This window comes from Lutra lutra, chromosome 10 (assembly GCF_902655055.1).
Source record: "Lutra lutra chromosome 10, mLutLut1.2, whole genome shotgun sequence".
In the NCBI taxonomy this organism is placed as follows: domain Eukaryota; kingdom Metazoa; phylum Chordata; class Mammalia; order Carnivora; family Mustelidae; genus Lutra; species Lutra lutra.
The window spans coordinates 7,583,429-7,596,288 of record NC_062287.1 but is presented as its reverse complement, the minus strand read 5'-3'; the positions used below and the strand labels follow the sequence as shown (position 1 = coordinate 7,596,288).

At 37.5% G+C, this 12,860-nt stretch overlaps 1 protein-coding gene across 7 annotated transcripts in view; it reads left to right on the top strand.

Moving 5' to 3' along the window:
* The window catches only part of ARHGAP20 (Rho GTPase activating protein 20), a 121,952-nt gene that overhangs the window by 84,022 nt on the left and 25,070 nt on the right, over positions 1 to 12,860 (top strand). For all 7 annotated transcript variants that reach the window (XM_047690434.1, XM_047690431.1, XM_047690432.1 and 4 more), the window contains 5 exons: positions 1,605 to 1,646; positions 2,517 to 2,601; positions 5,473 to 5,550; positions 7,867 to 7,933; positions 10,178 to 10,366. In XM_047690434.1, coding sequence (XP_047546390.1) covers positions 1,605 to 1,646; positions 2,517 to 2,601; positions 5,473 to 5,550; positions 7,867 to 7,933; positions 10,178 to 10,366 — 461 coding nt within the window. The remainder of the gene's footprint in view (positions 1 to 1,604; positions 1,647 to 2,516; positions 2,602 to 5,472; positions 5,551 to 7,866; positions 7,934 to 10,177; positions 10,367 to 12,860) is intronic.

The window sequence follows — 12,860 nt, the reverse complement described above, 5'->3', positions numbered from 1 at the left end:
TGGATGAAAGAAGCCAGACACGAAATAGTACATACTGTCTGGTTACATTTATAATAAAGAAAACATAACCATTCTGTTCTGTTAGAAGTCAGGATAGTGGGGGTTGGGGGGGAGGCCTGGGTGGCTCAGTGGGTTAAAGACTCTGCCTTCAGCTCAGGTCATGATCCCAGGGTCCTGGAATCGAGTCCCTCATCGGGCTCTGCTCAGCGGGGAGCCTGCTTCCCCACCCCCCCGCCTGCCTCTCTGCCTACTTGTGATCTCTGTCTGTCAAATAAATAAATAAAATCTTAAAAAAAAAAAAAGACGAAGAAGTTAGGATAGTGGGAATTAGTGCCTGAAAAGGAGCACAAGCAGTCCTCCCAAGGTGATTTTCTGTTTCATAATCTGAGCTTTAGTCACATGGGTGTGTTCAATTTGTGAAAAATGCTCAAGCTGTACACTTAAGCATTATACAACTTTTCTGTGTATCTTACATGTCAATAAAAAGTTTTAAAAATATTAAGTGTTTTAAAGAGCCAGTTTCTTTAACTGCTTTGAAGAAAGTTCACAGGTCCAAAGAAAACTCACCTATATTTCAACACAGTCTTTTGCCAAATAAATCCAAGATTTGATACAAATGAACCTAGAAAATCTTCTGTTTGGGAAGGGTGAATATATTAGAAGTTTATAAGGAACTGTGGAAGGTGAAAATTGGATGGTCAGTAAAAGAGATGTAGTGTACTTTCAGATGCCCAATCCTGGGAGTTGTGTATGGAGAAAATTGCTAAGCAACAGACTTAGAAACAAATTGCAAATACTTGCTAAGTGTATTTTTTCTGGAACAAGAAAATAATAAGAGTTTCCAGCTTGTTGAGATTAGAAATATGGTTTAAAACTGAGTAACAAGACCATATAGAAATAAATACTGAAATATTTTCAAGTTTAAGAATTAAATGTAGCCATAACTTCAGAAAAATTATCACTAGTGATTTAGTTATAAATGAGTTGATCTTAAAAGACTGTAGTAATTAAGAATAGGTTTTCTGTGAACTAATTCACTAAATTAAAATTCTGCTATATGTGTAAATATTTCTTTTCCGACAGGAAAACTGGTTTCTGAGCCAAGATATTTCCATCAACATGCCAAATTTCTCTTTAATCTCTAATCTCAAATTGAGCACATTTTCTGTTTGTATGGCAATTAAAGCCACAATTAGCCCAGTTTTACAGATGTGGAAACGAGCTTAGAGATGTGAAGTGATTCACTCATGATCAGGTAGCCTTGCGTATGTTTTTGAAGCCAGGTGTTTAGATTCCATATCAAATACTCATTCTATCGTAACAGTTATACTTATCAAAGAGCCATAAAGTAAGAAAATGGCCCAGTCTTGGATCCATTTGGAGGTTTGACTAGACGGCGTGGTTTGACTGTACTTGACTGTGTGGTTTTCCGTGATGGGGTTTTCCCCTGCAGATTCTCCAGAGCACAGTTAGGCCGGAGCTGCCCTGTTGTGCCGCTTCCTCAGTAACAGCTGCTAATATTTTGTCTGGATTGACAGTCTCGGATACGTTAGCATAAATGTGTTACGTGTTTAATTTTTTTCTCCTATTTTCTTTGATTGCAGTTCTCCAGAACAAAAGGACAAATGGCTCTCTCTCCTTCAGAGGTATTTTTTTCAGTATAACATATTCTTAATCTTCAACCTGTAGTTAAAAGAATTAAATTCTTCTATGCAGAGATGTGCCCCCAAACTATTCCTCTTTTCCTTAGTAGAAATTACTCATCTGTCCTCAAAATAAATACTGTTTGAACTATACACCAGCTACTACTTACTGTAACCAGTGTTCTCTTTGGTACATGTATCCCTTACTTTTTAGGAAGGAGAACATTGAGGTCTGGTTAGACAGAAATTAGTCATCTCTCCCATTTCCGTGTCTCCAACCTACCATTTGGAGCAAACAGTTTCCTCAGAAACATGTATTAGGTTTCCATATATGGAAGGTTTTCCGCCAAGCAAAAATCAATTATTTCCCTCACCGACTAAATGGTGAATCGAGGTTTCTCTCTTATTTCCATAACCCTTTCCTCCTTCCTCCCCTTGCTACCTTCCTAAGGGAAGACTTACACTCTACCCGAGAGCTAAATGAGAAGTAAAATGCCACTATCTTGGTTTGGTGTAATAAAATATTATATATGTTTCTGTACTTGTCAGTAAGTTTCCAGGCCTGTCCGGGGAAGTGGGGGAAGCTTGGAAGACAAAATGCCACCCAGAGGTGCCTAAACCCAACTGTGCTTCTCAGACCTCATTGGGAATAGATCTCCCATTCGTTTTCGTGCCCTTACCTGATGTCCTGAGAATCTGATTCTCTTCCAACCCATAATGTAATCCAAATTTGCTGAGTCTTTCCATCTGCCTTTTAAAACATAGCATATAAGTATATTGAAAATATTAGCAAAATAAATTGATTTTAAAATAAACCATTAGCAAAGTCCATCTGACTCAGTGTTGTTTTGGGTTGTTGTTGCATTTGATTAGATACATCAATCTAGAGAAAGAGAAGGACTACCCGAAGAGCATTCCCCTCAAAATCTTCGCCAAGGACATTGGGAATTGTGCCTATGTAAGTGTTTCTAAGCCAGAAAATTAAATTCCAAGTCCCTGCATAAAGCAGAGCACCGTGGATGAAGAGAGACAGGCAGGCAGGCAGACAGACAGATAGACTGTGGATGTGCTATGGAAGGCAAGCATTTAGAAATACCATTGTGGGAAAATGCATTTTCCTGGGTCTGTGTATGTCTTTGTATATGCGAAAAGTAAACCCTAGAGAAAATGACACAAGAGAAATTCACATGAACTACAGTATTTCATACTAATCCTCGGAAAGAGTATTGCTTGTCAGATGTCTCTTTCCTCCCTCTGGCATTAATGTTTCTCTGGAGCCTTTCAAAAGCAGCTGCAGAGGCTTACAGTAAAGCCATTTTCATAGGATATAGTTCCTATTAGTATGAAGCAATTTCTTCCAATTTGCCACTTCTTAAGTAGAAGGTAATTTTAGATAGTTCTTCATTCTATGACTCTATCTTCATTCTTTGAATTTTTAGGAATTGAATCCCTTGGGTTATCAAATGGATGACCTAGGAGAGAAGACATTTTTAAGGGATCAGCATGTTTCTGCCTCATATTGGTCAAATAACAATTAAGCCTATTTAGTCTTAGTTATTATGTATAATTTGATGACTGAAAATATAGAATAAATGCCAAGACGTTATCAATGATGAGCAAAATGGAAACTTATGGATGTTTTTATGATACTATATATTGCCATACTTCTCAACAGCTCTGGGTCCCACTGGAAAAAGATATAGTACAAAACAGTTATGTTTCGGCCAAAAGTAAAAGTTATGCAAATGTTCTGACATGAGTGCCAGATGTCACTGCTTGGGGGAAATACTCAAATTTTTATGGTGTGAAACTACAAAGATCTACTGTAGCAAAGTAGTAAAATACAAACAAATAAAAACCCGCCTCTATTTTGCTGCCAGCTTTAATTTCAGTTGTTGTGGCAATTGGTTGTAATTAGGATATTCATGGAAAATCCCTTGAATTTTTTTTTAACATTTTCAGTGTGTGGTAAGTGTGTGTTTGAGAAAGGCCCAGAGTTCCATTCTCTTTGGAAGAGAAGACAAGAGATGTGGTCAGGTTGGACACTCTGTTTTTATCACTAGTACTCTGGTTAACGATAGGACACACTGTCCTTAGCTCTCTGAAGTTACATCATGACAAGAGTCTCCTTTCAGGGAGCTCTGCTTCCAAAAAGAGTGATTCCCCCCAAAATAGGAATGTATGTATGTATGTATGGAAAGCATTCTTTATCCTTGGCCTTTAGTTATACACAGCCTATCCGTGAATTCTGCTAACATGGGGGGAAAAGGCCACATTTTCATTTTTGTCTGTTTGCTTTATTTGTTTACCAGCCAAAGAATACTCTCTGCAGAAATTCATTTGTTTAGTCTGCCAGGAAGGCATGCAAGAAAAAACACACACCTATAATTAGTTTTGAATGTATGTGTCTAATATTAAGAAAAATCATTGTCTTAGAATCCAGATACATTAGGTGACTATTAGTATTATAGGAAAGATTCTTCATTTTACAAAAGACTCATAACAGAATTTCTTTAAAATTTAATTTAAGGATAGGTTTTCAGACTTTAAAAAAAAAAAGCAGATGCCTTTCATAAAATTATATCTCAAGTTAAAGCCCAACGTATAAAAACATCTGTGCCACTCTGGTAGAAGACAGACACTAGGGTGGGTGCTCTAAGCCCTACCTGTTGGCTTCTGAGAGACTTTTGCATAATCTTTGGAGTTCAAGAGCACAATTTGAAATCAATTAGCAAATAAGTTTTAAGAGGCAATTGGTCATGTCAAATAATCTGCTCATAGAGGAAAAAACATACTGTAATGGAAAGATAAGGGGTGAATGGTCAGTGAATTTCACTTAACATTGTTCTTATAACATTTTCGTTTTAATATCATTTTGTTTCTGCCTATACTACTTATTTATACTATTTAGGTCCTGTCAGGGACACAGCTCTAATTGCTGATTCATCTGGTAATTACAATATGTAAAACCTATCTGCCTAGTAAATCCTTGTTTTTTGATAGGGTAGCATTGTCTTACATTTAAATGTCTTAGAATTCAGTGAACTCTATATAGATACCCCCAAATCTTGTTAATCCCTTTTTTGTTTGTTACAAATTGTTTTTAAGTAGTAATTTCTAAATGTAGTTTAGTACAGAGCTATCAGAGATCTATTCAATAGCAGAGTTGGCAAGAGAATTAAGCTTTCTAAAATTCTCAGTCCTGTTTGCCAGATTCGCTGGTTTTCAGGTATCTGCAGGTTTCAACACTGAAAATCTCGGTAGCCACAGTGTTTGAAATAGTGCTCCATAAATAGTGTTTTTTAAAAATTCTAAACTTTAAATGTCTTTTTGTAGCCAGTTTTTATTCTGATTTTACCTCAGCTTCTTACCATCCAAAGAAATGACTGTGAAACCCACACTGTGAAAACAGTGCTCAGGAACAAGGAGAAAGTGACCCAGTGCTCTCTCATTACAGAAATATAATTTACAATTAGGAGATGATACAGAGCGCTGGCTTCCCTGGTTTTGGGGGAGGTGGTTTGGGAGGGTGGTCCACGTACTTGCTCTCATGTGTGGTTAATCTTTTTCTTTCTTGCTGAAGTTTTTATATTTTGTGAGCTACACATTCTTTGTATTAAGAGTAATAGATGTTTCATCAAAAGGCATAAGGTATAATGGAATGAAAGTAAATTATCATTAAGGGCTTGTTGTTCTACTTAAGTCATGTGCTTTACACTGTTAACACTTGAAATCAAATTTGCCTTTGGGTAATCATTTCATAATATTTATTCACCTGATTTAATACTCTTTATTTATAACTACATTTCTCATTTCTTTTTTCCTGCAGTCTAAAACTATAACAGTAACAAATTCAGATACAGCAAATGAAGTTATCAACATGTCACTACCAATGCTAGGGATAACTGTAAGTTACTCTACTAGATATTCTCAATTAAAAACAAACTTTGATACTTTAGAGTCATATAAATATTATCCCTTTCATCATAAGACAGCTAATTACTAGTGATACCAAATTCATATTTTATTCCTAAAAATGGAGAAAAATAAGGACAGTAATACTTTAATATTAGAGGCTACTTCTTATTGACATAAGACTTACGTGAACTCGAAAGCATAATATGATAAGGCTCTAATGTTAGAGTGATAATAATATGTATTTTTACTGTATATGCTATATACGTATACAGATGGAGGGGTTTCATGGTCTAAGATTCTAATGAGAAAATTCTAACCTCCTTCCCACTTGTCTCTCTGTGACTGTTCTTTCCCTCTACCTCTATATCCTTTTCTGATTCTTCTCCTTTACCTAATTATTCTTCTATGATCCCAAGATTCCATCCATCTTAGGATGATGAATTCTGAAGGATTTGCTCTGTAGTAGAATGTATACGTGAAGAACCCATAGCTAGAATCTATATTCACTGGCTTTAGATCCAGAAGGTGAGATGGCTGGTACCTCTAATGAATTGGTAAATTAAAAAACAAGCTTTGAGTTAGATTGTGAGGTTAAGGAGCTTTAGTGTGCATACCACCTGTTCCCCTGTTTTGCATTTAGCTTCTGCTTCTCTCTGGTTTTGGGGCCAAGGTAAGTTTTTGAAATTTTATTAATGGAGAAGATAGGCATGTTTGAGGATGAGGTAGGGAGAAAACTGGAAAGTTCTCATCTCCCCCTTATCAGTAGATAAGCACCACACAGTGGGTCTTATATTAAAAGAAGTGACTTTCAGAAGGTTGGAAACTAAAGCAAGCACTTGAATAATGCCATTTCTTGAGTCAGATTCTCTCTAAATATGAAAGCGCACTGTTACTATGATGTAACATGTCACATGTTTTGGATATGCCATAGTCTGATAAGTTACCTTTGGATTTACTCAGACATGGTACTATCATAAGCCCTTAAGCACTCAGAGAAATCAGACTTTAGGGTAAGAAATCTGATTTTTTTTTTTTAAGAAATCTGATTTCTTTTGGTAAAGGTTATAAAGATGTAAGATATGATTAGATTTATATACACTGGGAAGAAAGTGAGTAGTTTAAGGGAAAGGAAAAGAAATTAATTAATGACATGACTTATTTTATTTATGCTTTTCCTTTGAAAAAAGTGATCCATCTCCTGAGACCAAAAATATTTCTATTCATTATAATTAAGAATTGAGCCTGTTTCGTTATACTCTTCTATTCTAAAGGATTATTACAATGTTTTCACATACTACCAGAAAAAAAGGATTTTCATTAGATTGCTTGTTCTCCCTATTTGCAATAAAATTTTATGATTAGAGGACGGGGACAAGAAGTGACAGAGTACAGGAGGGGGCCAGAGGCTGTTCTCCACAGCCAGGACCTTCCATGATAAGGTCAGGACCATGATTTTTAATCAAAAAATAAAGGCAAGAATATTGAATTTTGCCAATTTCTTCTGGTCTCACTTAAAACATTTTTACTCTATCCCCTCCTAAAGGATACAGCAAAGTCTACATAATTTAGTATTATGTCTTCCAAGTAAGATTTTTTAGTATTGCTGGACTATAATTCTGCTAGTGAACAATTTCATTGTTTTCTATGACTGGGCCTATTCTCTAGACAGAATTCTTGTCCTTTCTGTTCCCAGGACTGGACTTGCCCAAAATAAAATTAGTGTAGACTGTGTCAGCTACCTATCTCCTCAGAGCCTCTTGGTCATTCTCCTTCTGCTCAGAAATAGCTGAACTAATAATCGGCCTTTGAGATTTTAGATTTTCATCTCAGGCACAGCAGGGTTTTGGCTTTCTGAATACCAAGGATGTCTTTGCAAGGGCTTGCTGGAGATTAACTCCTGTATTCTCTGAGAAGTTCAGAGACATAGCAGAAGTCAGGACTCTAAAGAAGAGATTAACCTTGTAGAAAACCAGAACATTTCTTTTTGCTTTGTAAAGAGGTCTATAATTTTACGTTCTGTGAGCTACCCATACTTGTGAGGGCCTGCTTCCATGTGGTCTGTGGACCCCTCGTCATCACTAGGGAAAAGGGGCATAAGTCCTGAGTCCTCTGCTAGGGATGAGACAGGGGAATATAGGTTTTAACAATTAACATTGCCATCTTCAGAAACTGTATCCACCCCCATGAACCTGAATAGCATTTACAGCAACCCCACTTTTTTTCAAAACATAAATATGACCCCAAAAAGTGTCCTTATTTAATTACCAAACATGAAAGAATTATCATTACTTCTTTTATCCCCAAGGGCTCTGAGAGAGATTACCAGTTATGGGTCAATTCTGGCAGAGAAGAAGCGCCGTACCCACTTATTGGTAAGTTTCTTCAAAAATCTAAGATAAGATTATGATTCTAAATGTCTCAAAGAATTGGTCAGGTGGTCCTAAATGTTAAGCACCATCAAATATTATATCTCGTATATCTGTTTATTCATTTGATACATACCTAACAGCCATTTCCTAAGTGCTAGGCAAATGCTGTCCCTTCACTTGAACAGCTAACAGTATAGTTAGTTGAGAAGAGAAATGTAAATTTCTCTTTCTGTTTTTTCACTTTATAAACAGCTATATTGCAAATCTTTTAAAAGATTTTTTTTCTATAAGAAACCAATATGTATTGGTATTCCTTTTCCCTATACATTTATTTTTCACATTCAATTCTTGAATTTCCTATTCCCTTTCCTCCCTACGACATTGCCTTTGGGGAAGACTTTCTATACTCCAGTCATGCCTCTTAATTGATCAGTGCTGTTCAAAACCTGCCCTGGGCATCATAATGACAATGAGATTAACCCATTTAGAGTCCTAAAAATAGTCACTGACTTATCAGCTGGTTATTATTTCTCGACTTTGCTATTTCTCTAGACGGATTTTCCAGCATTTGTTCTGACGAATTAATTGGTTAATAAATTACATCTCACCTTGTTTAAATTATTCAGCCAAAAAGTACTTCTTGATCAGTAAGGTCACTCCATGTGGTTAACAGAAATAGAGCAATTGAAATAAAGGACAGTATCTGTAGCAGATCTTGAGATAATGACAGTAATAATGATGAAGAGGATGATTTCTGCTGATAATTTTTAAATGCTCGCTATCTGCCACATATTGTGCAAGGCACACCATGTGCATTATCTCATGTAATCCTTTCATTTACCTGGGAGAGCACTACTCTGTAATTCAGGGTGTTTCAAGTGATCTGCATAATTTAAAACCAAACCTTTCTGTAGAATATGCATTGTCACACTTCAAGTAAGCTGTCATGTACATAGCTGAGGCCAAAATTCACTGCATTTCTAGATTCTTTTTTAATGTCATTTTCATAAAAATCATTGAGTAGCCAAGTTGTGATGAAAATCAAATAAATACTTAAAGTAATTGTTTTCATAAAATATATTAATTAGAACTATTTAGATGTCAGCTTTCGGGCTTAAAACAGCTTCAAGCTTCATTGATAAGTCACTAAAAAAAGAGAATAACCATGGGACATGATTAAGCAGCAGTTGTCCATTGTGTATTTCAGTACTGTGCCTTGGAAACTTCAACTCTAGTTTAGCTACAAGCTATTTTTTTTTGGCCTTAATCCTTGGGAGCAGCTGTAATGTTCGATATTATTGGAATGTTGATATTGTGTACCTGTGCTAGATGGAAAGGGAAGGGAAGAGTTCACAGGGTTACATTCAGTGATAGACGAGGAGTAGAATAGAACTTACGCTCTGTACTTAAAAGAAAGAGAAAAAAAGGCAGACCTACAGCACGAGAGTACTTGAAGGTTTAAGTTAAGAAAACGCAATCACTGAAAATATTAAAGAGCAAAAAGTTGTGTTGCAGTCAGATGTCTTGGGTTTAGTTCTAGTTTGTAGATTACTTTTTGAATCCTGTTTCTGTGTTTCACGTGCCCTGCTGCAGTCTTCCTTCCGATTATTGCCTGTGAACACCACCTTCAAAGGGCAGCAGTGGGAAGGAAGCATGAATCAACCTAGTCCTGATTCTCTGGAGTAACTCTGATGACCTAACTAATAAGAAGTAATGAAATGTCTTATTCAGACATTTCTTGTGTTGAATAGTGATGCTTGAAATACATGGTTCTTTGCCCTTACTATTTAAATTTTATTATAAAGTTCACTTACTTGATCTTTATCACTGTGTGATAAGTAGAGTCAATGTTTTAAACCGTGAGAGATGTCAAGGACTTGCTGAAGATTTACAGATATAGTTAGTGTCAAAAGAGAACTAGAGTACCTTAAAGTCCTGGATGCAAACATAGGAAAAGTCAACATCCTGCAGCTCATAGACGAATCTGTGCATTCCAAAGATAGTCCTTAAAGATTTTTTTTCCTTTTGCTTTTTTCTGACTACCCCCCAACCATCACCTGCTTAAAACTACATTGAAGGGGCCACCTGCATCGTGCGGGGTCTGCAAGTGTGGGAGCACGCAGTGATCGCACAGACCTCTTCATTCCCCAAGTCCCAGGAGTGAACGACAGTGCATTCTCGTATGTAGCTCATATGCCCGTGGGGCCGGTCAGCCTAATGTCTACATTTAGATTTTTCTCTGTGTAGGGCATGAATATCCCTATGGAATTAAAATGAGCCATCTTCGAGACACTCTGCTCCTGACACAGGGATCAAAGGACTCTGGCACGCCTTCCAACCTCCAGGAGTCCCTCCTCATGGAGCAGCTGCCCCGGGAGACACAGTGCCAGTTCACCCTGCGGCCCAGCCGCCTGGCCGTGGCCCAGCAGCTCAGTGGTGAGTGGCTTCTCCTCCTTTGTGGAGACTGTTTGAACAACAAGTTTTATTCTTGGAAACAAAGTTAGAACAAATGCGTAGCCCCCAACCTTTAGCCAGATGAGGTCTTTTCTTCTTTTTAATTTGCTGAGTGTTTTGAAGGAAAAGATGGAGTTTTAGAAGGTAATTTTAAAGATTTTTTTTTTATATTTTATTCATTTATTTGTCAGAGAGAGAGGGAGAGAGAGCGAGCACAGGCAGACAGAATGGCAGGCAGAGGCAGAGGGAGAAGCAGGCTCCCTGCCGAGCAAGGAGCCCGATGTGGGACTCGATCCCAGGACGCTGGGATCATGACCTGAGCTGAAGGCAGCTGTTTAACCAACTGAGCCACCCAGGCGTCCCTAGAAGGTAATTTTATAAATGAGCAGAGGACATGACGGACTTGGAGTCAGCAGCGAGTAGTAGTACCGTCTATTTCTTCTTTTTTCCCTCTTCCTTCCCCTTTAACCTTGTGCTCACTGCAACGTCCAATGCGCTGGGCCGTGCTGCAGGTGTTTAATGACTTCTTTGTGCTGTGATGCACTGCACTGTGTGTTCCCCTCAGCAGTCACATTGTAAGCAGGAGCTTGTCCATATCAGGTGTCTGGACACTGTGATGCCTTGCGTGGATCTTAGTATAGATAAGTCTGGGAAAATTAAGATGATTTCCATAGAAATCTCTCCTTGGTCTACTAATCTAACCTGAATTCCCTGTGAATATAGCCATCTCTTTTAGGTACTCCATAATAAAGACTCTAGAATGATAAAAATGATATTGAACATAAGAGGACTATTATTTACCCTAACCCAAGTTTGAGCTTTAATCCCTCAGTCCGAAAGTGAGACTGTATAGGAAATAGGAAATGTATCATGCGGGTAATGGGAGTGGGGTTGCAGGTCTGTGGCCGCTTTAGTGGTAAAATACCACTGGAACTATAGTTTGATCTCAGAAAATAACTGCTACAAATTTGTGTAAGAATGGAAATCTTGCTGCTTTTTTTTGACAGCATGAGAACTATAAAAATAGTTCAACGTTTCTTGTGATTAAGTGTCAGTTGTTTCAAAATGTACCTTTCAAAAGTTTTTTTATGTAAGCATTTTTTTTGCCTTATAATTTAGGTTGGATTCATTAAGAAACATCCTCAAATTTGCAGTAAAAACTAACTTCCAAAGCCATTCACCACAAAGAAAGTTCTTCTCATTCATAAAAATTTCAATCTCAGCCCTGAGTTCAAAGATCACTATAAAACTTTACCCCTCTTTAGCCACTGAGCTGCCATGTGATAGCACAGTTCAGGCTCTTCAGCTTCTGTTTCTGAAAGAAATTTACAGAATTGTCAGCGGGTAAGTCCAGGAGAGTGAATGAAGTTTACCTGGACGCTACTGATCCAGTAACACCTGATAGATGCAAATATTTCCCGCACGGTACCACTGATGAATAATACAGTGAAAAACCATAAGCATTAAACACTACATTTTCACCGACTTTGTACATTTGTTAAATTACATCCTTTTCTGCTCCACACACTTTGACTACCATAGCAGATTCCACTTCAGGCTATACTGAAGTATTACAGTTTCTCCAATTTTTTAAAATTATTCTCACCTATAGTTGTTCCATGCAGACTAGTCAAGGCTAATACCTCAGTCACTTCAAACGAAGCACTGACTTCTTGAATAAACAACTGAGTACAATGTATTGGTAACATCTGCCAACTCATCAAGAACCAAGGATAGTGGTTTGAAATAGTATCTTGGTTTTTTTGGTTTCCTATTGATATTACTGGGAATGTCCTCGACTATTCAAGCAGCAGTTCTCACCATAAGGCTAATAGTCTTTTTTTTTTTTTTTAAGATTTAATTCTTTATTAGAGAATGTGTGCACATGCACAAGTGGGGAGAGGGATAGAGGGTCAGAATCTTCAAGCAGACTTCCTGCTGAGTGTGGAGCCAGATGTGGGGCTCAGTCCCACAAAACCGGAGTCAAAACCAGAAGTCAGATGCTTAACTGACTGAGCCACCCAGGTGCCCCAGAAGGCTAATAGTCTTAAGTCTAGTTTCTCTGTACACATCTCTTCATCTATTGCAAGCACACAAAATAAGCAACTCCCCGTTGGTAAATGGCTTTCCTTGCATTAGTAGTAATTAGCCACTCAGAAACTGACTTTTATTGGAACCTCATTTTTGTTTGTTTGTTTTTTGGGGGGTTTTTGTTGTTCTTTTGGGGGAGAGGGAGAAATTCCGTAGTGCTGAAATGTTCCATTTTAAATACCCTGAATTCTTATAATCAGTACTTTCTTCTGAGTTGGGACTGCTGTGATGAGTTCTTAGTATGATGATGTCAGCATATATTGTATTCTTGTAGCACAGCTGTCATATTGTTGCATGATTAACACAATGCTCTGCCATTTATTACCACAACAAAGTCATCCACACTGCTCTGTCCTTAAAAGCTCAACACTAGACAGGTAATAAA